This window comes from Gouania willdenowi, chromosome 4, assembly GCF_900634775.1.
Source record: "Gouania willdenowi chromosome 4, fGouWil2.1, whole genome shotgun sequence".
NCBI lineage: Eukaryota > Metazoa > Chordata > Actinopteri > Blenniiformes > Gobiesocidae > Gouania > Gouania willdenowi.
This window is the reverse complement of record NC_041047.1, coordinates 12,591,838-12,619,278: the sequence shown is the minus strand read 5'-3', so window position 1 is coordinate 12,619,278 and position 27,441 is coordinate 12,591,838. Positions and strand designations below refer to the sequence as shown.

Below are 27,441 nucleotides of genomic sequence, written 5' to 3'. Positions count from 1 at the left end.
ATTAAATGCATTCTTAACATGTTAATCTTTCCTAAATTGCTGTCTGTGCATTTAAAACTAAATATAAAATCATTGCAATATCAGTTGACTGCTAATTCAAAAAATCAAAAACTTTTAAAAATAATGTTAAAAAAACAACATTATTTGAATTCCGTTTTTGACCAACCTTCTTATTCAGTGTTGTCTTACATTACTTAATTAAATGTACTTCATACTACAAACTATATACAGTAATTAAATAAACAATTTAGTAATGTTGTACTTTAATTATAATAATTTTTAAAAATCCATTTATGTTAGACAATATTGGATATATCGGATATTTGCAAAAAAAAAAAAAAAGCTAATCAGACATCACTATTTAACCAATTTAAGATTTTTAAAAAAAATTTTTTATTGACTTGTGTTTTTTTGTAACAAAGCAAATCTACCTTTTAGGCATGAATAAAGAAATATGTACACCGACATATTGGATATTTGAAGAATTCTAGCTTACAAAAAAAAAAGAATGACCTTTGTTTTGAAATTCATAAGGGAAGTCGTGGCGTTGATTGGCACGTGGACTTCCTCTTTCTGGTAAAGAGTAACTTATCCCATTTGAACTGCAGGTAAGTCCGAAAAATAAAACCCTCTTTTCATAATGTTTGTGCACGATTCGTACACACCTGAAATACGGAGATATGAAGTGAAAATCAGGAAGTGTCAGACCACTTCCGTGTGTGGGTGCGCGTGAGTTTACGCGTGCGCTCGCGTGTACAGGCGTGAGACAATAATAATGAAGTGATTAATTAGTAATAGTATACTCCTGTCTTTACGCTTCGCAGTTTTGCATAATTTATGTATGTATTAATTTATGTTCCCATTCAAACTTGCATTTGCAACGCCTGTAAATGCACATAATGTGGCCACAGCAAAAGCCTCGCTTTAGTGATTTAAATAGTCTTAAACCGTGGTCCCCAATCTTTTTTTTGTGTCTCAAACATTGGTTCTCTAAGGCTTAATCTACAAGTTCAAAACAATGAGTGGAATTTATAGTGCATTTTTTTTTATTTCATTAGTATTTTTTAAATACTATGCAACTTTTATATAATTACTTAAATAGTAAGTAAATACGACCTCCTTTGTAAAAATGTAGCTAATTATGGTCTCCAATTGCCAGAAGTGTCATAAAATGGTATCTATAGCATAAAGTAATCCTGTTTCAATAAATTACAAGAAATTATAGTATTTTATTGTTCGTGGCTATGAATACGCTAAACGTATCAATAGACATCGGCTCTATGCATACGCAGCGCCCCTCACTGGTCAGTTTAAGTCACGTGATAGGTTCATAGATGCAAAGGCGTACAGGGAAGGACTTGGAAAAGTTGCGTTTTTTTGGTGGTGCAGATCTATATGAGTCAGCTCCCTCGTCCTGGATCAATGACGACCCGGAGAGTCTTCCGTCCATTATGTATCCTGATATCGCAAACTACCTGGTTTTAACCCTAAACCTATCTGGGTCATCCTTTTGATAAAGGTCAGACTAGATGTGTCCCGATCCGATATCGATATCGGATATCGGTCTGATATCAGCCCGAAAATGAATATCGGATATCAGATTGAATTTTTTTTTTCTTTTTTGCAATTCATTTTTTTTAATTAATTTTATTCAATTGTAGAATACTGTAGATATTATGTTGAAGGTTAAAATGTATGTAACCAATTGGTTAATAATAAATGGGTCAGTTCCACACTACAAAATAAGGAATTATTCTTTTTTTTATCAAAAAACAAAAAAACAAAACAAATAACTGATCCATGCTGATATCGGATAAATATCGGTATCGGCCATTATGCAAGGCTGCAATATCGGTATCATATCAGAAATGGAAAAGTTGTATCGGGACATTCCTAGGTCAGACCTTTTACCTGGAATACAATGGGAAATACAGCACATTTTAGCTCTACATTTTAAGAACTGTGTTGCTAGTCTAGCAGGCTATTAAATCTGATTATATGAAGTCATTAATGCCACATGCAGTAGCTTGATATGAATTATGTTATTATCATCACACTAGACAATTAGTTAAGAGCCGCTGCAATCAACAATTTACTTACCTGACAAGAAAAGGGCCAAACAAATTTGTATGTTGTCCAGATTTTTGTCTCGTAGATCCTGGTTTAGCTTCACTAACCACAAACGCCTCCTTTCCTCTGATCATTTTTGACATTGTTTTCCCTGATTTCTTATAACTTATAACTATAAAACTAAATGTTTTTCACAGTCTGACCGATTGGTACAGCCCAAAATACGGCAATAATTCACCATTTCCTTTTGTTCAACGTTCGGGATCTGCTTTGTTTACCTGCTGAGTACCTCCAATATGGCGACTTCCCATTTGATGCAGTGGGCGTGCACTGTAGCTGTTCCCAATCTACGTTCTTGAAGCCAAAATACAGCGCTTTGGGGCGCTTCCATCTTGCAAATTTGACGTCATTTGGAGCCAGAGACTTCGCAGTAGAGTCCTGCGGAAGCAGCCCTGGTAACACGCCCCGCCCATTTAGCGTACTGCCCAGTCATCGGCTGTCAGTTATCCTAATATATGACGTCAAATCCCATAATTGAACCTCAAATAACTTATTTTAAACAAACATCATAGAACATAGAATTAACACTTGAACACAATGTAGGGTGATAATAACTAATAATCACAGCATAGTTTGGGTTTGAAAAAAAATTATGTGACGAGTATTTTAACTTTGCAGTTTGACCCACATCCCATCTGTTAACAGTGAGGAGGCGGGGTTTATGACCTATTCTGCTGCCAGTCAGCAGTGGGAGCTCCAAAAATAAAAGCTTCACTTCCGCGATGGATTGTCCCGTCCATCTTTTTTACAGTCTATGGTTTGATGACGCGCCGTGAAAACCCTTTATAGTACTGTTAGTTTGTCCCAAAAATATCCTAAAAAGTAACTAGGAATTATTTTTTTAAATAATTGATAAATCTTTCTGAGTACCCCCTGCAATGTGCTCTTGTACTACCAGGGGTACATGTACCCCTGTTTGGGAACCACTGGTCTAAAAGCATGATGTTCTGCATGAACTTGTCACTGTGACTTACTGTACATATTACTTACTTAAATTACTATTTACTACATTAAATCTGTATCCGCTTAAACCGAACAAATTCAACTGCATAAAAAACGTTTAGATTTTATTTATTTATTTATTTTACCATGTCTGCATTTGTCGATGTAGGTTAAGTGCAATCTTTTAACAACTACACATGTTTTTTTCTGCAAAAAACAACAACACATTCGCTATATTGCATAATTGTAACCATCACCAGCTGTCACTAAGGAAGGCTAAGCTAGATCAGGGGTCTCAACCTGGCCCCCGCATTTTGCCACGGTCATTAAATCGTGACCCACTTTTTTTTTCTTTTTTTTTTTAGAATTCAACCAACCAAATTTAGTGTTTCAAAAATAGCTGTTGAAAACGCTCATATTTAATCTTTTTTTAAAAAACATAAATGTATATATTTTCATATGCAAAATGCATTTCACAGCATGCCTGTGAAAAGAAAAGTTTCTTTCAAAATAAAAGACAAGTCAAACATGAGAGACATTGAGTATTTATATATTTTTGACCAGCTGTCTGCGACCCACCCAGTACAGGTCTTTCACTTTTGGGTCCCGACCCACCAGTTGAGAATCACTGAGCTAGATGATATTAGGAGGAAAGGTGTAAAATGTGCTGTGTCAGGCATTAAATGGTCACAATTCTGCCATCATCTGTGTTTGCATCTTAAAATCACGAAAGGCAAAAGAATAACAAGTATTCATTTGTAATGCATTGACCTTGCTTATTACAGCAAACTTACAAATTATGCCAAGTTTTAGAACACTGGCTTTGATGGAATGCTTTGAATAATAGTAACAGGCAGAGATGTTGTTATTTATCAGAGCTGGGGATGAGAGGTGGGGGGTGGGGGGTGGTAGCGGAGAATTGTGTCTACTGTTTAGTCTGCACTGCTGTGACATTTTTTTTTTTTTTTTTTTTAACAGATTCCTTCCACATCGCCTCTTTCAAACATGCCGATCTGTGAAGTGGAACGTAACGCCGGCGGAGTTGAGAGGTCAGGGGCTCCTGCTGCCTAGATACATACAGTCTAATATTAGAACATTTCCTTGATTTGTTAGCAGCGTCTATGCTGCTCCCGAGCACATGGCAACAACCGGCCAATAGGATTTCAGGAGCCCACTAAGCCCACTGCTCTGTATAGCAACAGTGGCATCCATCACTTATTTATTTATATAGGAGTTTTTTTACCCACCAACTCATTCTCATGTCTCTGTCCCCCCACTGTGCTTTCACACTCTGCTCTCAAACTGTGGAAAAGAGTTGCAGTGCGACGTGTAGAGCTGTTTTCTCATGTTAGTCTTTATTTACCTACAGAAGATCTGAAATCTGCCTGCAGTTTAAAGCTTTTTCTTGTAAAATAACATGTATTTTTAAGTTTATTTTCTTTTACCTGCATACCTTGATCTGAGAAGCTGTTGTTTTTTTTTTCTTCTCTGCATTTCTCTCAAAGTAGACATGTTATTGGAAATGTCTTGGAAAAGCAGAGATTCTTATTAGGGATTGAGATGTTTTTGATGAAGAGGAGTGGGAGAAGCTAAAAAGATGACTGCGAGGGAAAAGAGAGCACGCAGAGGAGACCACAGCAAAAGTCGAGTGGATCTTTAAAAGATGGAGGAGACGGGAGACGAGCCTGTACGGGATAGGACGAGTGGAGGTTAGGGAGGGTGGAGGGACACAGAATGGCGTGAGGACCGAGGCCGGTGGTTGGTTTGATCTGAGCCACGTGTGCGTCCAGCAACGTCTCGTCGCCGCTTCATGGATGTCGACGAGATGCTGGCTTCCCGAGCTCGACCGTTCCTTTCTACCTCAAACCAGGTAGGTCTGTATGTTTGTCTGTCTGTCCCATGCATGTAGACACTATTACCGATCATCTTTCTTGCTTTAGGTTGTCCAGATGTTTCCGGAAAATGTGAAAGTTCTGTGCATGTTCAACGTCATTCGAAGCTTACGTACAGGATGATGGGATGCTTGAAGGCGATGGGAAAATATGGCGTACACAAATAGTGTCGTTCGTGTTTGGTTTGGGACAAAACATTGACTTATAAGAGCCTCAAACGACAACAAAACAAACAAACTTCCAGATACACAGAAATGTAACATCAGCATCACCGATCATTGTTCGATTGAATACTTTGATCGCGGCTGACTCCATTAAAGTAGGTGACCTTTTTTTTCATCTGGCGCTTCTTTGTAATGCATGTCACACTTAAAAAATATCCAACTTAGTAACTTCAGTGAGTATTTTAATATTGTATCTATTCAATTCAAGCCATTTTTTTCGTCTTAGATTCCGCCTTTTTTTGTGTCAGTGCGTTTTCATGACTTTAAAATAGTGCGTCATCTATGACATGTAATGAATGAGCACTCGTAGAGGATTCTATAGTCACACTTTTTCTGTTTTTCATGAATCACTTTAGGTAGCAGATTTAATCTCAATAAGCACATTATAATTGACTATAAACGTCACGACCTTGTGGCTGCGAACTATCCTTTTTTTTTTTTTTTTTCCGATTTGGACGCCATTTTCGATGCTTTGACTTGCACTTACTAATCGTACATTACGTAGGGACTTTAGACTCTAAACATATGCTTCTGTGGTGAAAAGAATACACACTTCATATAAATCAGCTATACATGTTAATATTATGCACAATTTCCAAATTTTTATAAATGGCCAGTTCAATTTTTTTAAAGCTGGTATCGTAAATCAATAGGGAAAAGTACCTTTAATTTTTTTCATTTTATCAAATTGGATCCAACCCAGGTTTTTTTTAAATATATATATACATATATAAACATTGATTGATTGATAGTCATTCTTGCAAAAAAATTAAATCTTCACTTGACGTCAAAATCAAATTGACGTTAATTCCAAAGTGCAGCAGCTTTTCTCCATGTCGATCACCCACCGTAGCTATGTTCTTACATATATCTCTAGCCTATGCTAGTGTATTGAACTGCTGAGTAATCCTGAATCTTAATACATCATGTAATATAATGCGCAATTATCTTTTTTAAACAATTGTTTGAAATACTTTAAATTCAATTCTAAATTACGCAACTTGCTTTTTTTTTTTTTAAACGATGTAATTTTATTGCCACACTTGAGATTGTTCAGCTTTTTCCCAAATAAATAGACTTTTGAATTTATATTAATTCTTTATTGACATACAGTATTTTATAATGTCTAAGTCTATGCTTCATTCTCACTAACTGTTCATTTTTACTCATGTTTATCAAATGGTGCCAATATTACACGTAGTATGCAAAGCCCTATTTTTTTTAAGATACTTTATTATATATTAATAATCTGCCCTCTAAAGAAATCACTCAAGAACCACTTTAGCTATCGTCTCTTTCACTCATTAGCATATATTCTTTAAAGACTTGGAATTTCATCTAATGTTTCAAATTTATTTATTTTTTTTTTAATTATTATATTTCTTAATTTTTTGGGGGGAAGTGAATCTGAATAAATTTAGAACTAGGATAACTGTGCCATAATTAAAAAAAGATAATTACCTGCAGATCTGCACCATTGATAAATGAATCACTTAATGCCTGAATATATGATATGAATGCTATTTATTTATTTAACTTATTTTATTTCATCTATTTTATTTCATTGTGCATGCTGAAGTGTGTGCATAAATAAAATATTAAATGAATAAATAAAGAAATAAATAGAATTTATGGTATACATATGTAGGTATTGATTGATCTGTAGTTAGTTTTTTATTTTTAATTATGACAGAGTTGGTCCTCCATAGATATACTCCTATGGATTTACTATTGCATCAATACATCATCAGCAAGGTAAAATTAACCTCACATTTCCTAGAGTTGGTAAATGATCAAACACTTTGGGAATTCTGATACTTAAAAAATATGAAAATGACTCCTCGTCAGTATTTATACTGAAAATCAACATTGAGCTTTTTTCCCTTTGCTATGCAGGATGTTTCTGTCCTCAAAAATATAATGAAAAGCATTGATTTAAAACAACCTATTGTGTTATTATTTGTATGATTATTTTGTCTGTTATTAAGATGATGATTGTATAATTTTGTATTGGAATAATAAAAAGTAAAGTACTTTTGCAAAGTATTGTCCAGATGGCTCAACAGTATTTGTACGTTGCTGGTTGATGGTAGAAAAGAGAAATGACATAATGCACCATTTTCCTGCTTAGCTCTCAGCTTTTTGAGGTAATGTTAATAATTAAATTGATCTGGAACTATTTGTGTCTTTCTAGGTTTGGGACATGCAGCGACTGATGAATGAAACCCCTCCCTCTGCAGTGACCTTTAGGCTCCACAGCCCGTGTCACGGTGTCGAAGAATAAAGTCAGCAGATGCTCAGACTTGGATGATTTGGGTAGTTTCCCAGGTTTTCAACCTGTTGAGCAGAACCATGCTGGAACTTTCAGATTCTCCTTGAAGAACTTTAAAAAGTGCACGATTTTGGTGGCCATGTTGTTCCTGTGTCACGTGCTAGGTTTGAAATGGCGGCTGAAGCACAGAATCGTCTCCTACCTCCACAACACTGGGCAGCCATGAATTCCGCTGTGCTACGCTGTATATGCTCAGCCATGAGTTTAACTGTAAGCTGATAGTATGTGATCATCAAACATCCTGCTGCTTCACATCTTCAATAAAACCATCTCGAGAATATCCGTCCACTGCAGGGAAAATGGCTGCACAGAGTTCCCAGATTTGGACAGAAGGCGACGAGCTCCAGCCGGCAGATTTACCAACGTCATCACTAGCAGCGCTCCATCTCAGGGATGAAGCTGTTGTCATGAATCAGAACACCAACCACATGAGGGATGATTCCCAGCACCATCCTGTATTCCCTGAGATGACATCATCTCTGCTCAACCAATCACAAGTGCAGGCGGACGGGACTCGTCCTGTGGCTCAGGCATCAGATCAAGGTAAGACTGGAATTATTGCTCTTCTCCAAATATGCAGTATAAAATGCAAGATTAAAAATTATAGTTTGATTTTATTATTTCTGTCTAATTGTTGCACTTCAAACATGTAAAGCACATTGAGTTGCCTTATGTATGAAAAGTCAAATCTTTTAGTTTTTGTCTTTGAGTGACGTACATCTGCTTGCAGAATTCTGAAGCTGTCTTGAAGTTCTTGCACATTTCTCAGATTTCGTTGAAATGAAGCTGATTGAAGCTCAATCCTTTAGTACACCAGTGTCAAACTCATGGCCCAGGGGCCCAATTTGGCCCTTTGGAGTATTCAATTCGGCCTGCAGGAAGAAGTAAAAAGACATGCATGAATGATTGTGTAAATTAAACTCTTTTTTTTAGTGTTAAACTGTTGAAAAATTTTTCAATTTGCATCAAATTATGGCTTTTCCCCTAATTAAATAGAAATTGGTCACAAAATTGCTCTTTTTCCTGCATAAAATCTGTGGCCCACTGGAGATCAAACTGATCCGTATTTGGCCCCTGAACTGAATGAGTTTGTCGCCCCTGCTTTAGAACAATGATTCCCAAAACTTTTCTCCTGTTCTTCTTCCTGTAGAAAAGAGACTTTACTCTTTAGAACAAAACTGCACTTTATATTTTGATTTACTTCAACTAAATATTAAATAAATCATGTAATAAAGGGGAACCTAGGACACAGAACTCACCCACAACAATATCTCACACATCACACATAACACACTCGTTGTTCTTTGGAAAACATGCCACAGGGATCGGTGTGTAAACAATATTTAATTATCCATCTTTTGGAAGTGGCTAATTTTTAAATAGTGAGTTATAATCATGTGTTTACAGAAGCCACCAGTAGAGGGCACACTTGATCATTCTCCAACACTCCCATCAACTGGATTTAGTGGGATTAGGGTTCAGTAGGCATTTTCATTTTTTAGGATTTGACAGACAACCATTGCACTTTTTGATTAACTTACTCGGAATTTGATAGAAATTACATTCTGTCTTTAATTTACTGGGGTTTTTTATGTTATAACTTCAGTAAACTGAGTGTGGACTCAGATTATTATAAAAAATAATGTAATGTAATAACTGGTCAATAATGTCATAAAAGTGCTGAGCCTGAAGTTTAATAATTTTCTTTTTATAAAACCCAAAATGTTACAACTGATCACTAATGTAACGAGATGCTGAGCCTAAAAACTTTTTGCCATCGTTATTACATTATAGGGCAGGCAAAACATTTATTTATTACATCATACAGTGAGTCAGTGATTTATGGATTAAATGGCTTATTGCTTTAATATAGAGAGTAGTATCATACACAAATGCGTGTGCGTAAATAAATATGTGTATGTGTGAGTGTTAGGACTGGGTTAAATGTACCAAAACTCATATCTCAATATTTTTTCTCAAAATGACGATATAAGATATAAATCTTCATATTTTTAATTCAAATAAAGTCTTACCATTAAGACTTTATGGTAAGACTTTACCATAAATTTGCTGCCACACAGTCACATTTATTGACAAACAGCTGCACAGTATGAGCCACTTTTGGCTTCTTCTCTTGTAAGGGACAGCACGTGTGAGTGAGTTTTGTAGTGTGGCTTGTTTAGGGGAAGGTCTGAGTTAGGACGCACCCAGAAATTGATATATATGTGCTTTTAATGTTGTTCTGAGAAATAACAAAAGCAGCAACTCAAAAAACGAGTATTTTGATACAAAACAAGATATAAAATAAAAATGTATCAATATAGGCGATGTTGTAATTTTCTACTTAGCCAAAATAGAAAACGCGATATCTTGAATGTCAATATATTGCCCAGCCCTAGTGTGTGTGTATATAAAATTTTTATATATATTAAAAAAGGCAAAAAGTTTATACGTTTTGGGCTCAGCTTATTACATTATTGACCATTTATTACATTTTGGGTTTTATTACATTTTCTTTGAAAACAATTTGGGTCTTGTTACATTTTGGGTTGTTGTTGCTGATATTTAGCTCTAACAAGGCACAATGCAGGACGTTTGGCCACCCTAAATAGGATGATAGGTCCTTAATGTGCTGTTGCAGAGTGTATGTCAGAGGCTGAACAATGTAATGAGAGGATTTATTAATAATAAATTAATCAAAATGTAAAAAAATAATAAACAATGTTTTTAAAGATGTAATTAAAAATGTAAAAGCGAGTGCTGCTACTCATGGATTTGAGGTTATCGAGTTTGAACTCTTTCTAATGTTACAGCAGTGCAAGAGTGATCACTCCAACATTCAGTGCTGTCTGCAGCAGCAATTTAGGACATCTCCAGGCATGCCTCTGCAAGTGCTGACCGGACGATTTACAGTATGTCAACTGCCAACAGCCTAACACAGCGGCCAATGTGTGTGTGTGCTTTTGTTTACGCACCGCACAACACAAACCGTTCACTTAAGAAGGTTTGAGGAAATGCCTTTTGGACAGGTTCACACCTTTGCCTGCTCCCATTTGCAACATTAACCCACACACATAAGGACAACCAACACAAACACTAGCAGTGCTTAAGCCCAGGTCCTCCAGGCTGACATGGCATCTCACTGCTGACAGCTGTTGTTTGTTGGGCGAGGCGAGGCGAGGTCGAGCACTAAGCAGCATTTAGCTGTACTAAGTGTGGCTGAGCGTTGAGGAGTGTCATTTCTGGTATTTTAGGCAGTCAGACAGTGTCACCTGTCAGCAGGCTAGTCTGGGCAGTCTCGCCCACGATGCTGCAAGACCAAGCAACACAAACATAACCCCCCCCGCACCCCCTCAAGAGGGTGATCAGGGGACCCAGCACCGTGCAGAAACACTCACAAAGGGAAGATTGTCATGTATGCACTGGCCTGAGCTGACTTGGTGGGTAACGCTGGGCTAATATTTCAGAGTTCCTGGAGACTGAGATGGGTCAGAGCGACGGTGAAGTCCACTCTCAGTCCCGGCTGGATCTTCCACCTCATTCTGACGGGGTTTCTGCACTAAAAACCAACATCACCATGGAAGCAGGTACTCTCTAACTAACCCTTCTGCATTATTTATTAGCCTACTTACTTTCTGGGGCATGTCATTTTTGCTAAAATGCATAAGTAAAGTAATTTTGATTTTAGAAAAAAGTTGCAATAAAAACAGTTGTGATTCAATAACACAGAAATGGCCAGTTTTCTGCCTTTTTTGTCATTTTTTTATGAAATAACAATAATAATAATGATAATAATAATATTAATAACAGCTTTAATTTGTAAAGGACTTTACATCTAGCAATGTCAAAGTGCTACAGAACAGGGGCTGAACAGATTCAACAGATAAAAGCAATAATAAAACCAACAGCAAATAAAATCAATGAAACATAATTTAGCAGAATGCTCTTGTTTAAAAAACATCAATAGTCTGTGAATATATGATGGGCAAAGTAACTGCAATTATTTTGCAATTATGTGCACAAAAAAAAAAATCACATTTTCATCTTACTATCAGTCATTTTGACTCGTTATTGTTTTGGACAGAACTTCAAACAGACAACAATGTGATTAAAGCTGTGGCTGGTTGTGGCTGTAGTCTGGATGAGCACCAGCTGTCCGAAGCAGAATGGTACTGGGGCAACATCGCCAGGTACTGCATGTTTCACTCACTGTACCATTTAAAAAATAAAATAAATAAAATCAGACCATAAACCTTTCCAGTTCCCAGTGTCCATATTTCAAGTTTTTTTTATTTATTTTTTTTAATTCAATCCCTCATGTCATTTTGTACTGTCCAGAGATGAAGTCAATAATATGATGAGAAACACTCCTGATGGAACCTTCCTGGTTCGTGATGCTTCCAGTAGGATTAAAGGGGAATACACACTGACACTAAGGTGAGCACATTTTAATCTTGTTAGTGATATTTTATGTTTATATTGGTAATTTAGTGCATATTTTTTAACAATTCACAATATGATTCCTGCATGATTCTACTATTGGTGATTTGAATGAACCAATATGGGATTTTTAGGGCTGCCTGATACCAATATTGGCGGTCATAAAAAGCCGATATCCGAAGCCTATAGTCGATATATGAAATAACAACGTTGATATATATAGTACATGAACAAAAAATATTTCGATAACCCCAATAGAAGCAAATACTTAATTAAAAAAGAAAAACTTAATTGAGTAACACTGTCAACATAAAAAAGCCACTGATTGAAAAAAGAAAAAGCAAAATTGTGGAATACAATGTAAAAAAAAAACCAAAAACAAAAGTTGCAATAACCGTGGATAAATCAAAAAAGGTAAAATGTAGCTGTAAGCAATGAACTAGTGGACGTCTCCTAGTGTTGTCATTTTGTAATCATTACTGTTGGTTCAAAAGTGGATGTTTAGAATGCAGAAAGCACAGCACAGAGCCACAGTATTTCAATGCAGCAAAAAAGTGAATCCATCAATTATAAATAATCGACCTGGCTATTGATTAATATTATTATCATGTTGATTAATCAGTGATAGCTAAAATCAGTCCCATTAATCGGCTGCACCGGTTAATCAGTCGGCATCTAATTTGAATAACTGAACGAAAGAGTTAAATAAAGAAACAAAGTAAGGAAACAAAGAAGTCTTGGTCAATTCACCTGCAAAAATCCACTGTGTCAATAAGAATACAAGACAAAGGGATTTACTGTGGTTTGTATATTACACTGGTGGCTCATTCAGCTATTGTTTGACCTTCACAGGAAAGAGGGCTCCAACAGACTGATAAAAATCTTCCACAATGCAGGGAAGTATGGCTTTTCTGAGCCACTGCTGTTCCACTCTGTGGTCGACCTGGTTCAATATTTCCAGAGGAAGTCACTGGCCCAGTACAACGCCAAACTGGACACACGGCTACTCTACCCAATATCCAGATACCAGCAGGTAAACTCTTAAAGGCTTCATACTGTGAGTAGGTCAGAGGTTGTACAAGATCAAGCTGTATTTGATCTTATTTTGAGGCTTTGTCGTTCAATAAAAGATGTGAAAAGAAAGCAATTTAATATGAATTCCCCTTTTGTTTGTTTGTTTGTACCATTTAGCTAAAGAGCTTAAAATAGTTGAATAAAAGAAAAGATGTGTTTGTTTTAACTATTTTTTCCCCTTTTTTGTGTGTACAGCAGCAAATTCCTTTGGAAGTTGACATTGATGCTGCCGGAGAACATCTGAGGCAGTTTCAAGAAAAGTACAAAGAGAAAAGCAAAGAGTACGACCGTCTGTTCGAGGAGTTGAACCAAACTTCTCAGGTAGAGTAACATCAACCACAGAGGCCCAGTAAATACAGAACCCTGCTATGTCCTCAATATCAGGAATATTTCACAGAGTAGGGGATCACATAGAGCTAGTGTTGTAGGGTAGTCCTGGGGCATCCCCCCCTGTAAAATTTTGAAATGTATAACCCTCTGAAACACTATTTCCTGCTTTTTGAGGTCCAAATTTTTTTATTTTTTTCTTCTTCTTCTTCTTCTGCTTCTTCTTCTGCTTCTTCTTCTTCTTATTATTATTATTATCTTTTTTACAGCCTTACTTTAAAGCCAAAAGTTATTAGTTTAATTCGTAAAGGGTCATGATGAATGCAGGTAGAGAGTTACTCATGCTTCACAAATAAATACTCAGACACTGTATAGACAAGAAATAACATTTTATTCAAAAGACTGATTTGAAGATGCACTTTTCACATTTAAAATAGGTATTATGTGGGACTGTTATGGAAGGTTAGGTCTCTTTTGTGTCCAAGTGTGCAACAATTATTACTACGGTACCGATTAAAAAAGGGAAAAAAACAACAGAAAACCCCCCTACAGCGGTTGAAACACAGCGTAAGGCAGCGATCCTCAACTTATTATGTATGTGTTTTCAACAGCTATTTTTGAAAATCTAAATTTGGTTAATTGAATTAAAAAAATTAATTAAAAAAAGTGTGTCGCGATTTTATGATCGAGGCAAAATGTGGGTCCCAGGGTGAGACCAGTTAAAACCCACCAGCATAGTGGATCCAAATCTTAGCCTATTGTGCTTCTACTACTTGATATAATGTGTTTGTTGATGATTTCAAATGATTTTAAATGTTTTTTTTGCCGACTTTATTCTTCTTGCTGTTGAATGTTTTCTGTTGCACTTTTTGATCATGTAAAGCACATTGAGTTGCCTTGTGTATGAAATGCGCTGTAAAAAAAAAATTTGCCTTGCCTTGCCTTACTCTCAACTGCACTGGCGAGAACCCTGAATATACAAATGATGTATTCTTTTCTCCACAGGAACTGCAGAGCAAGCGGACAGCCATTGAGGCCTTCAGTGAAATTATTCGGATCTTTGAGGACGAGTGTGAAACCCATGATCGCTACAGCAAAGAATACATCGACATGTTCCTTTCACTAGACAACAACACAGAGAGCGACAAGTAAAAAGCTTTTGTTTCATGTGCATTTTTTAATTACAATCACGTTTTCAATTATCCATGTTCAGTTACAACTCATTTACAATTATGGTGATAGGCATTTTTACAATTTACAATTAAAATAAAATTGTTATTTTTGCCCTGAAAGTCAATTACAATTATGTTCTCGATTACTACAGTTAAAATTCCCTTAATCACAATTACTGAGCCTTTAATGAATGCGCCCATAAAACTTGTTAGCTTTCTGTTAGCATCTCTTATGATAACGGGTCAGTTTTGACCCATGTCTTAAATCAGCTGTAAAATACAGTAAAAAATATTATCTATCATTCAATTTGTTTATCATCTCTTGATTCCCTTTTTTCTGTCAGTATACACCGAGATTAAAATGCTCTTAAAACTGTAAAATGATCCTCAAGAGAAGTGACAGGTGGGAAAACTTGATATGAAACATATTTAGATAATTATGAATTACATATGTGTAAGACTTGGAACTGTAACATTATTCCACAGGTTTATGTGAAATTAAATTGTAAATGACAGTTTTTATAGAATTTCCATGCCAACTACCATTCCAAAGTGAATTATTTGAACTCAATTACAATTAAAATAAGATTACAATAGGAACAGTTTTTTTTTTTTCAATTACAATTATAATTGTCATAATTGTAATTGATTATCAATTATGTGATTACAATTATAATTGACCCGAACCCTGACATCTAGTAATAATCATCTTGCATATTAACAATAACAATCACATTAATTTGTTGCCACAGAATTCAAAGAGACTCAGATGAGCTGCAGTCCCGGGTGGAGGAGATCCACAACAGCAAGAAGAAGCTGGAGGAGGAGCTGAGGAATAAAATGCGAGCTCACACAGAGGTGGACAACAAAATCAACGACCTGAAACCCGACCTCATGCAGCTCAGAAAGATCCGAGATCAATACCTCTTGTAAGTCGGATCATCTCTGTGCATTGATGACAGCTGAAGTCTGGCTTGGATTAACACTGTGTGTACAAAAGGCACAGTGTATGTACCACTGTGTGCTGCACAAATGGAAGCCACTGAATGATGATAATGGCGACACTCTTCCATTAGGCAGGTATCTGCACAGCATTCCTCGCCTTATCTCACAACTTGGCCTGCAGCTCAGATGCTGTTTGCACATGAACTTTAGAGTGCTGTGCAAATCAGACGTGTTAACATACCTCGATCAGATTCATCAGATGAAATCCATCTGTGATCCGACTGATAAGATTTTGCCATTCCAGCGACACAGCTGCGTTTTAAACATAGACGTACTAATGAGCTGAGTATCCATGGTGTTGCCGCAGCTGTGGCTTTTTTCAGTGTTGTTGTTGCTGGAGTCAGTATTCTGTGGACATGATTGTAAGCAAATGTTAATTTCTTAATGAACGTGTGGCTTTGTTCCTTTACACCAGAGGTTCCCATTTTTTTTGATATCACAAATGTCCGGTGACCCCAAATATTTTTTTTTTTTAGAATTAGTTTTTGATCATGTTTATTAAAGTCTGTTACAAATGCAGAGTAACCATCATTAAGTGCGTCACCTCAGTTATTTTATACTGCATTTTATTTTAACCAGATTTATATTTGACTTTGACAAAGTTTAAGTGTAGGATACAGTTATTTGATATTTATTGTGTGTGATGTGTATTTGAAAAATAATTCAAAAATCCGTTTTTACCTGGTTTTTTTTGTACCAATTAATAAACATTTCAGGCGACCCCACATGGGGTCCCTACCCCAAGGTTAAAAAACTCTGCTTCACAGATAAAACACCCGATTGTTTGGAATCTAACAGAGGGGAGGCAGACTGTATTGTTTTTCACTGAAAATAATGTTTTTGGTGTATTTTTGTCCAATCTAACCTAGAGGTGGGAAACACTAGGTAACTCACGATACGATACGTGATACAAAGCTCACGATAACGATTGTCTCATGATATGACGCTACTGCGATTATTGATATATTGGTCAGAAATTAATCTACGATAATCTATGATATAACAAGAAAAAAAAAGAATATGTGAAAAAATACAATTTTTATTTTATATCTCTGAAAGACAATAGATTTAAAAAGTGTCCTATGAACAGTGACACTATTTTAGTGCAACGTTTCTGTAAATAAGTGTCAAAATACCAATGTAAATGAATAAGTATCTCCAATAGTGCTTTCTGTAAACAAAAAATAGGGTCTTTTAAACCAATTACACCATTATAGTGCAATATTCCAGTAAACAATATATTGGTTCCTTCAACAAACAGTCACAAAATTTCTGTGAAGACCTACCTGCACATTTTAGTGAAAAAGCAAAAAAGGTTTTTTTAAAAAAAAAAAAAAAAAAAACGATATTTAGCGCGAGCATATCGATAATCGTTCGTACGAAAAAATATCGCGATATATTGCCATATCGAGATATCGTCACACTCCTAATCTAACCAAGACTATGTGCCGTTTGTTTTTTTGTCTTTTTCTTAGATGGCTCACGCAGCAAGGAACCAGACAGAGCCAGATAAACGACTGGCTAGGGATCAGGAATAAAGAAGAAGAGTAAGTCCAGGCTATCAGATTTCATCCAAAGTGTATTTGGAACACACCACACAATTTGATTTATCTGGATCATTGATGTACAGGATTTTAAAAAACATGCTTCTCCTTCTTGCTAGTCCATACACTTTGGCAGATGATGCCCATCAGGAGGAGACGAGCTGGTATGTCGGTGGAATGAGGCGAAAAGAGGCAGAGGAGCTGCTCAGAGGGAAGAGGGACGGCACCTTCCTCATCAGAGACAGTCAGACTCAGAGAGGCTCATTCGCCTGCTCTGTTGTGTGAGTATCTTTAACGTCATCATTTTTATCAACTCAGGTGTTCTCACCCAGTCACGCTTTGTCGTGCAGTTTATTTATTCCAAAAGTCCGTTAAAATGTGCTTTGTATTCATGTTTTTGGATGATAAGAGGAAACTGTGGGAATACATTAGTGCCCTGTTTCAATGACAGAAGACACAAATGTTAAAGCACAGGAGCGATAGAAGCAGAAAGTTTTATCCCTTTTTTTTACACACTGATGATCAAATCCCAACATTACCTCATTGCTTTGTTGGGTCAAAACCTATCTTAGTGGGGTTTTCTCACACTGTGGGGGATCAAAATCACAGCATCAGGAGACCCTACGCCAAACAGCGCTGGCGAGAACCCTGGTTTTTTTCATTCTAGATTGGCTTTATTGACTGACACGTTTACACCCTATTGTCTGTTGTGCAGTGTGGAGGGGGAGGTGAAGCACTGCGTGATCTACAGGACGTCCACAGGTTACGGCTTTGCTGAGCCCTACAACCTGCACTCATCGCTGAGGGAGCTCGTCCTTCACTATCGACACACATCCCTGATCCAGCACAACCAGCAGCTGAATGTAACCCTGGCCTGGCCCGCACTCAGCCAGCAGCCCAGCTGAGACACACCAGCACCCTCACCATCACCCAATGCTTCACCCACAGTATTAGCACTGAGGACACTGTTCTATGGCTCCAACAGGGTACTGGTTCATGTTGTTTGTCACCTTTGCAGTATTGTGTTTAATTTACACATCTCACTGTGTGAAGATGTCACAGGAAACAGGAAATATCACTGAAGAAAAATGACAGCCAACAGTCAGCTAACGCTAGCTGAGCTATTCACTGTGTCGTTCCCTCCTTACATCAGCATGGCAGCCAGTTTGGTTCAACCAAAGTTTAATTTAAGAGAGAGAAATATAGGATTCTTACACCAACGGGTAAACTGTCTGATTTGTGCTCACTGGCAAGGACAACATGGTTACACAGTATGCAACTATTAAGTATTTTTAACATTAAGATTACAAATCTTTCTAAAGCAGAGAGGGAACATTTGAAAACCTGTTCTATGTTAGAAGGGAAAGTATATTTTTCTAGAAGCTGAAATCAATTTAATATTTCCCCTTATTAATGTCACACGAGTGTCTATGTATTATAAGGATAAGCACAACTAATCTTACTAAGTTTATTAATAGGTAACTAATGTAAAAATTCAGCCAAATTGAAACAAATAATGTATCCACATCCTTTCATTCTATGCATCCTTCAGCACCACAGAGTGAAGCAACAGTGGATGAAATACTATGTGAATAGAGTTAAATTAGAGACTTGAAATGAAAAGCATTCTATTGTAAACATGGTCAACCTTGCAGGTATCAGAGCATTCATAAGAAGGCACCGTATCACTGTTCCCAGATGTTTATGTGCTGGATAAAGAGAAGTGTTTATTTTTGGTAAAAAAAAAAATATATAATTAAAAAGTATTTTCTTATGAGAAAAAATTACTTTTTTAGACGTGGGGTTTATTGAAGGCGACGAAGGTCATCTCATTCTGATCTTTAGGATGTTTCAACTGATAGAAAGTAGGATGCAAACCAAGCTTACGCTGTTACTGAAACAACTCTGCCCGGGACACAGAGGGGCGGATTCACAAAGATCTGAAATAAAGGGTGGTAATTCAGTTGCGTCTCTAAATCCTTTAGTGACGCAGTTTCCTCATCTGCTGCTAAGATTGCAGCAATCATTAGTGCACGAGCAGAGCTGGTGCAGATCGCCCTTATTTAAATGAGCGTTTTGCTGATTTAATGTGGAGACGTCAGTGCGCACAAGCACACTGACATTTGAGGAAGTTAAATTTGAGGCAGATGGACTTCTATGTCTGCTGCACAAACATTAAATAATGTAGAAAACTAAATAAACAAATTAAAATCTTTTTCCTTTTCCTTTTTTTTTTTTCCATACTAAAACAATCACCAAAACAGTTCCAGGTTTCATGAATCGCATTGCTTCCCCTGCATCAATTTATTTGCATTTCCTCCTCCCATATTTTTGCTCCCGCTGGGAGATCCGCCTACTATGCATATTCATTAGAGGGAAACGTGCTAAATGGAATGAGGGTGCATTCTGACGCGCTGAAGACATTCAGTCCTGATTCCCTGGGCTTTGTACTCCTTATTAGCGCGTGGAGTGACATTTGCACACGTTTTAATGTCACTAAACCTTTTGTGAATCCGCCCCTGACTGTGTAAAAAAAAAAACATTTCTTTTTGTACTTTGCTCAGACATTCAGATTTCACTTATTGACAAAAAATGGTTTAATGCATAAAGTTAGTTATTCATATCAAAATGGGTTCAATTATAAATTTCTAAATAGAAGAAAATTCAAATGTATCTTTTGAAAATCTATGTAAACTCATCTCATTGATTTTACACAATTTACATAAAGAATTTTAAATAAGGAAAATCTTAGTTTTAATGCCAGTATTTGCAAGAGAAAATATATTTGTATGTTATTAGAAATGCATGAAAAGTGGAGAAAACGCCCACGTTTTCACACAGTGATTTTAATGGAACAGTCACTGCAAGTTTATTTTTGACTGTTTGATTTTACAGAAAACTCTTAAGGAAACAGAAGGTATGCTGTTATTTCAGAGTAAAATTAATAAATGACCCAACAGCTGTATATTTCTATAGGAATATTAAGTATTTTAGGTGGCTGTGTGGAAAAAATGTAACATTTAAGGCATGGGGGACCAATATTGCAAACTATATACAAATGAAAATAACAGCACAACACTCTCAGAGACGCCTATAGTATTTAACCTTGCATAAACTATTGCATTTGTATCCACACACGTCACGTTTTATCTTTGACTTTGTTTACATTACAAACTGTTTCAGCTGTGGGATCCAGGGACTCCTTTGATTGTGACTGAATATGGTTGAAATGGTGCTTGTGGATTACAGGGAATAGTTCCTTCTATTTTTATAGATAAAAAACAAACACTCATAGTAAGATGACAGAATATGTGAGTGTTTTCTTTCTTGTTGTTTAAAAAGTTTCCACCTGTGCTTGATCTGTCACTGTGAGGATCAGGTTTCTGAGACCGTTTCTTTCTTTCTTTCTTCTTCTGTCACAAAGTTCGACTGGTTATGTCAGATTCGTCCATTGTGGCAGTGAAGATGTGTAAATGGTTGATTTTGCATGCAGTTGTCATGTAACAGATTTAGATAACCATTCTTAGACTATATACGTCATGGCTGGATACTGTTTTTATTCCGATTCTGGTTCTATAACTTAACCACCAGCTGAAGAGAGCATATAGATTTGTGTGTTAGGTTTTAATCTTTTCCTTTCCTTCATTGGTGCTACCTGCTCGGGGCCAAACTCTGAGATCACCAGACATTCATTCAAACGCCCTTTGCACAGGTCACAGTGCATGTGTTGCGCTCGTAACAACACACCAGTGTGTGATTCCGTGATTCCGTGTCGTATGGGGGTCCAAATGTAAAAGCCTGGACACTGTTTCATAGCCGACATTTTTTGAAGATTTAGCTCACTTTCCTCACATTTAGCTAAATTTTCTTTCATTTGAGACAAATTCATGTAAACATTGTTAAAAATGTGTGAACATGAAAAATAAATCTAAATATAAATGTTACATCTAAATCTAAATGTTGAATCTAAATGTTAAATCTAAATGTTAAATCGGTAGCCAAGTGTAAAGCTAAATGTTTACAAATCATACAAAGTAGGCTGATCAGCGCTGGTCGATCACGAGGCCCCACCCACATACAACACACTCCACCCTTTAAAGTCTTCTGCGTCCTCCGTGACTTCATCACTGACAAAAGTGAATACACCAGTCTTCACCGCTCTTTTGAGTTCGTCAGTTTGGAGCGATCCCGTAATGTCTCGCTCTTACCATCTCCTCACTCATTGAGTCGCAGTCGGTGATGTGGGCGGGGCCTCATGATTGACAGGCGTTGACTTGCCAACTTTGCATAATTTTTAAATATTTAGCTTTACACAAGGCGACTGATTTAACATTTAGATATAGATTTAACATTTAGATTTACATTTAAATCTAACATTTAGATTTACATTTAAATCTAACATTTAGATTTACATTTAAATTTATCATTTAGATTTACATTTAGCATTTAGATTTATATTTGTTTTTAATTTGTGCAAATTTTAGCAATGATTTAGAACATGCTGTTTTAGATGAATTTCTGCCTCAAATGAAAGAAAAATTAACTAAATGTGAGGAAAGTGAGCTAAATGTTCAAAATATGTCGGCTATGAAAAAGAGAGTTTTTGCATTTGGCATGCTATAGTGTTGCACATACGTGTTGTCTGATGATGCATTGCACAGACTGTGCACAGTGACAAGCTTCTGCACCTTACCATCCAAGCTCTCAGTGTTGTTCTATATTATCGTGTGTGTGTGTGTGTGTGTGTGTGTGTGTTTGGGAATAATGGATTGCAGCAGAGACACAAAACAGGGTTACATGTGCACAAAAACATAACTGAGTACTGCTCTGTGGACTTTATGATTTAAAGCATGGCTTTTGCACTTAAGTGTCTCAAATGAGGTGGAGATGCTACAACTCTTTATGTAAATGTGCAGCCCGATGCTGGGGGTTGTAAGAAGTTGCTCAAGAGATTGCACTGACAAAAAAACAAAATCAATATACAAAAAAAAAAGACAGAAAATCTATTTTTCATGTGGTATCATAGTGTTTTGTGTCACCCATCATTGATTTTCGATGTTCATGTGTTGGGATTTGTGTCATGTTGTGTTTATTCTTATTTGTAACTGTAATGTTTTATCAATGTGGAAAATGTAGGAGATCCCTGAGGCAACAACACATTCAAAATCCACTGCTTCGTTTAGAAACAAGTGCAGTAAAAACACTATATTATATGATCTCTTTAGTTTAATGGATTAGATAAGCCTTTGTGTTAAAAAAAAATAATGTTTGCAGTGCAATAATTTAGCCTGTTAACTTTACTTATTTGCTGTTAAACGTTTCCTGTTAAATCTGATATTTGTTCTGTCAGACATTAGTTTTACTTTGGAAGATTGAAAAAAAATACAAAAAATATATATATATATATATATATATATATATATATATATATATATATATCAGATTTCTTCAGAAAGAAATGATTCTCCAGCTTTTTGTTTAAATTTTTCTGTGTTTGATTGCACTGTGTATTTGTTTTTAGTGATAGTCTGGCCATCCATGTTGTCCTTTAGATGGACTGGCGCCCTCTCCAGGGTGTACGCGCCTACCCAGCGGGTCAGCAGTGTTAATTTTGTTGACTAAATATTTTGGTCATAGTTTTCATCAACTGCAATTTTTTTTTTTTTTAGGCGACATAAAACTAAACTATGACTAATTTGAAAAATATGTGGATGAAAACTCTACCAAATTATATTTATATTTTTGTCGAGTAAAAAAAACGAAACTATAATGTGACGAAGTCCTATCAAGACGTCTGTGATCTTACGCATTGATCACATGAAATCTGTCCGTGTGTACTTACAAACATTAATACCATTCAATATCAATAATAACCAGATAAAAATGCGTGTTTAAAATGATGTTTAGTCCTGCAATCTCACCATTTTCTCTTGAAATTTGAGAAACGGATGGTTTTGAAATTTCAAATGCAGGGATTTTGAGCTGCAAATAGGATAATTTCACTCTTCATGTCTTTGTGTCTCCGTATACTGTATGTTAAAATGATCTCTGTAAAACTTCCTGTGACTGCTGAGTTTCCTTTGTGACTGTTGAGAGGTTGTTTTGTTATTTGCTTTAAAGAGTTTAGCTGCACCTATAGCTGATAGCGTTCTGCTGTGAGTAAATAACTTCATGTATTAGGTATGCAATAATAACATTCAGAGTGTTGTCCTCAATTAGAGACTGTTTGTGTTTATATAGGAGTCATCTCAAACTATTTCATTGATGTAAAACCTGATTTGACTTATTTCAGAGCACGATGATTAATGTATGCACTTTCAGATCCCAAATAAACTTGAGATCATGGTTTAACAAGTTAGTGTGAGACTGGTTAAATGTGCAGTGGAAAACTAAAAATGTCATTTCTCCAAATCAGGACGAGTAAAAAGAAGGTGAAAAACAAGCATTGTCTGAGTATATGAGCTGTCTGTCATTCTATGGAGGAGCAGCTTCAGCCCTCCTCTTCCTCTCTCTGTCCTCAGTGATCATGAAGCTGTCAGGGCTGCTGGCTGTGCTTTTCCTCCTCTGTGATAACCTCACAGGTTTAGGTTCTTCTCATCCCAAACCGGCCTGTCGCTATCCTCCATCTCAGTGGTGCCGCTCGCTGGAAATAGCCGTAGAATGCAAGGTGAGTAGAATCAAGTGTTTAAGTCTGTTTACAAAGGACTCAGCACGATTGATTGCTAATGTGATCCATAGTTAATAAAAGCTAAAATAAAACCAAGACTTTTGAAATAACTGCTCAAGCTCTATTAAGCACCACAATATGCAGTTTGTTCTGGTCAGATTTATGTGTGTAATGAGTTGTCAAAGCTAAAATATGTGTCTCTCAGTGAGGATCAGCAAAAATATCTTTAATCTTGAAAATTTAATATGTATGAATTATTAGTATAAACTCAAACCCTTAACCTGTCATTTCCTGATTATTTTCAATGTATAACTTTTTTCTACTTTAATGTAAAGCCCATTTTTTGTTTGTTTTGAGCGCAGTTAAATGAGTGACTTCAGTCTGATTTTAAATGAGAGTCATGCCTCAGAAATTAAACGCCACCATCTTCATGTGACCTGCAGGGCCGCGCTCAGGAAAATCAAAAGACCAAATATTTCCTTTTGAAGACGATCGATTCATCCCAAGAAATCATTTTTATGCCCAAAAGCCTGATGCCTTTAAATTTATAGATAATGAATTCATTTCAGCAAATTGAAAGGAAGGACTTTGCATTGAGTGTTCTGTTTTCCAACCAATCATCTGGTGATAAAAAGCATTCATTTTAAACAACATACATTAGAAAAAAAAGCTGCTCATTGCTAATAATTCTTCACCATGGGCATCCATTCATCTTATCAATAAAATGTGTTTCAATGAGGTTTTGCTGACATTACAACTGCTGATTTTGTTAGTTGTTTTTTTTTTTTTTTTGAGTGAAGTAGTATAGAACATGTTCTCTTGTGCAGGTTCAGAAACAGTGCATGGAGGTTAGAGCTTTGCAGCCAAACCTGAGGGTTCCTCCAGTGTCCATCACGTTGTACTATGAGAGCCTTAGTCCGGCCTGCAGAGCATTCATCACGCAGCAGCTGTTTCCCACCTGGACCATGCTGCAGCACATCATGGCAGTCACATTAATACCTTATGGAAATGCTGAGGTGCACCCACCCTCTTTCTGTCAGTGACCCATGAACACATTTGTGATAGTTATGCTGTAATTACTTCACTAATAGTATTTAGTTTAACAACTGATTGGTTCTTGCAGGACGTTTCATCTCCAGCGTCTCCTGAGTGCAGAGGGAACGTCATCGAGGTTTGAGATGAACATTAGCAGCTTTGTAGCATTTCTCCTACTCAGAAACATGTCAGTAAATAATCCACATATTTCCCCCAGGCCTGCATCATTCACCTAACAGGACACTCACTGGCATTTCCCATCATCCACTGCATGGAGTCGTCTATAGATGTCCTCAGTGCTGCAGAGTCTGTGAGTATCAACACTATATACTATATAGGTAAGATCATGACCTCATCATCAGCTGAAATGTTAAAAATCTGAAAGGTATTTTCGGGAACGTGAAACGACAAATCGAATTAAAACTCCAGATTATCTTCTACAGCACCTTTGTCAAATTCATGGCCCGGGGGCCAAATTCGGCCTTTTGGAGCAACCAATTCGGCCCGCAGGAGAAAGTGAAAATGACAGTGAAAACATGAATCATTGAGTATATAACCAAATAATTCAGTTGTTGAAAGAACTCTATTTTTCCAAAATCCTGCATTTTTTCTTGATTTAACATTGACATTATATTTTCATGCGGAGAAAAACATCACACATTTCACAAATGTTGCTGTAAATCTGGTCAAAAGTACCATTAAAAAATTGAAATACGTTTTTTAAATGTGGTTTGTTGCTAAATGTTGCAAGAAGTTGCTGGAAATTTTAGCATTCGCAACGTTACAATCTGCACCCCATAGAAATTGTTCATTTTCCCGCCTAAAACCTGTGGCCCACTTGTGATCGAACTCGTCCGTATTTGGCCCTTGAACTAGAATGAGTTTGACACCTCTGTTCTACAGTATAAATTACAAACAGAAAGTTTAAGCACATCTGATGTTGTTGTTGTTGTGTCCAGTGTATCCAGATGTTTAGCCCCTCCCTCTCCTGGTCCACTGTGGACTCCTGTGTAAGAGGAAGCCTTGGAAAACAGCTGATGCATGACAACGCTGTCATGACCCGAGCTCTGAACCCAGCACACAGACACATTCCCTGGGTCACTTTCAATGGGGTAAAGCTCAAGAACCACCTCTAAGTATATGATCAGACAGAAACTGATTCATATTTTTCTTCTTCTAAATAATCTGTTTCCATCATTCAAAAATACATAGAAATATATTTGCAAATGTCAAGATATGAGTCTGAACGAAGAGAAAATGCACTTAATTGAAATTCATTACATGTATTTAGTTTTTGAACAGAAAATAAACCGGTGGATATTCGTTTAAAAAACTATTGCACTTTGAATTTTTTGTGAAGTTTTATGTCAAGGAAAAGATCAAAAGTCTGTGAAAAAGACTTTAGTCTGTTTGTGATTCATGATTGTAATAAATACTTATCCACTTTTCCTGCCCACGTAAACACTTACTTTTGTCTGTACAAAATATTAAATTAGTTTTTTTTTTTTCTGAGCACAGTTTTTTACAGTTTTGCTGGTGGAGACTAAAAGCTTTGTGGGATTAACCATCAAGTACTGTAAATATTGTTGCAGGAATACACTAAGGAGAACGAGGACCAAGCATGGTCGTCCCTCGTCCAGTTGGTTTGTCAGCTCTACAGGGTGAGGACTTACTTTGTTTGTGCAATGCAAGATCTGAAAAATGCACAAGTTTACCAATATTGCTAACATAGAAGCACATCATTGTTTTCATTGTTACAATAGTCACATTTGTGATGTGCACAGATGTGATCGCGTGTATTTTATGTCCACAGGGCGTGAAACCAGCTGTCTGTACTGGAGCTCTGGAGAAAATGAACAGAAACTAAGTACACATTATCGTGCTGTATTTGTTTCCACGACTTAGTGTATTTGCGTAATGCATGAGAAATAAAGAACACTTTAGTTAGTAACATTTATGGATTTGTGCTGTTTTTTTCAGTAGTCACTTTTTTAGGCCCCCCTGACTGTTATTGGTGTTGGAGTTAAATAAACTTTAATAAACATGCTTAAATAAAGTGCACGTTTTACCATCTGACCATTAGAGGGAGACATTTTTGAAAAGAGGAAAATATGGTAATCTAGAATATTTAGAATTAGGGTTAGCAAAGTACATTTAGCTCCTTCTAATAAACATGCACCCCACAACACTGAAACACACTAAAATAATGTTTTCTTCTATCAAAGACGTTGTCATAAACAAGGGCCAATTAAAAAAAAAAAAAAACAGCCAATAGCTGATAAAAGAAAAAAAATATATCACAAGATAAACACCCAAAATCCGAAGTAATGCTATTATATAGTATGGTATTAAAAATTTAAAAACTTTGAATTTCTTAGATAAGGCTAAATACTAGTGCGAATTTGACAAGCACACTTAAATGGGTTGAGACTGTATTAAGGGTCATGAATTGATGAAAATCAGACAAACAAAAAAAGCAAAATATGAAATGTATCTTTAATAAATAAACGTGTGAACACTGAATTATAAACATCACAAATTATTGTCATCAGAGAGTGCAGCTGAGTTTAGCTCCCCCTGTTAGAACAGCTCCTCTAACTCACAAAGCATAGGCTCAATACTCACTGTGTTGAAAAGCTGCTATTTCAGCTTATTAC

The 27,441-nt window shown here is 36.4% G+C and overlaps 2 protein-coding genes across 5 annotated transcripts; both read left to right on the top strand.

Annotated features, from left to right (window-relative positions):
- The first annotated feature begins 582 nt into the window (after positions 1–582).
- Positions 583–18,149, top strand: LOC114461762 (phosphatidylinositol 3-kinase regulatory subunit gamma-like). Of its 2 annotated transcripts, none has more exons than XM_028444106.1 (14): positions 583–608; positions 4,051–4,121; positions 4,581–4,942; positions 7,383–8,063; positions 10,988–11,107; positions 11,605–11,710; positions 11,859–11,957; positions 12,813–12,993; positions 13,233–13,355; positions 14,367–14,509; positions 15,286–15,462; positions 17,014–17,085; positions 17,202–17,363; positions 17,798–18,149. In XM_028444106.1, exons 4-14 carry the CDS (start codon positions 7,709–7,711, stop codon positions 17,985–17,987), a joined length of 1,728 nt encoding a protein of 575 aa, XP_028299907.1. In that variant the 5' UTR covers positions 583–608; positions 4,051–4,121; positions 4,581–4,942; positions 7,383–7,708; the 3' UTR covers positions 17,988–18,149. The 2 variants fall into 2 exon arrangements, with proteins under 2 accessions (XP_028299907.1, XP_028299906.1); XM_028444105.1 differs by having other exon boundaries at positions 591–608; positions 13,230–13,355.
- Positions 17,944–26,737, top strand: LOC114461763 (gamma-interferon-inducible lysosomal thiol reductase-like). Of its 3 annotated transcripts, none has more exons than XM_028444109.1 (7): positions 17,944–18,068; positions 23,604–23,749; positions 24,577–24,765; positions 24,873–24,920; positions 25,002–25,094; positions 25,744–25,896; positions 26,377–26,576. In XM_028444109.1, the coding sequence occupies exons 2-7, from the start codon at positions 23,609–23,611 to the stop codon at positions 26,509–26,511; spliced, it is 759 nt and encodes a 252-aa protein (XP_028299910.1). In that variant the 5' UTR covers positions 17,944–18,068; positions 23,604–23,608; the 3' UTR covers positions 26,512–26,576. The 3 variants fall into 3 exon arrangements, with proteins under 3 accessions (XP_028299910.1, XP_028299909.1, XP_028299908.1); XM_028444108.1 differs by lacking the exon at positions 17,944–18,068 and adding an exon at positions 26,598–26,737 and having other exon boundaries at positions 21,553–23,749; positions 26,377–26,445; XM_028444107.1 differs by lacking the exon at positions 17,944–18,068 and having other exon boundaries at positions 21,553–23,749; positions 26,377–26,573.
- Positions 26,738–27,441: the final 704 nt, after the last annotated feature.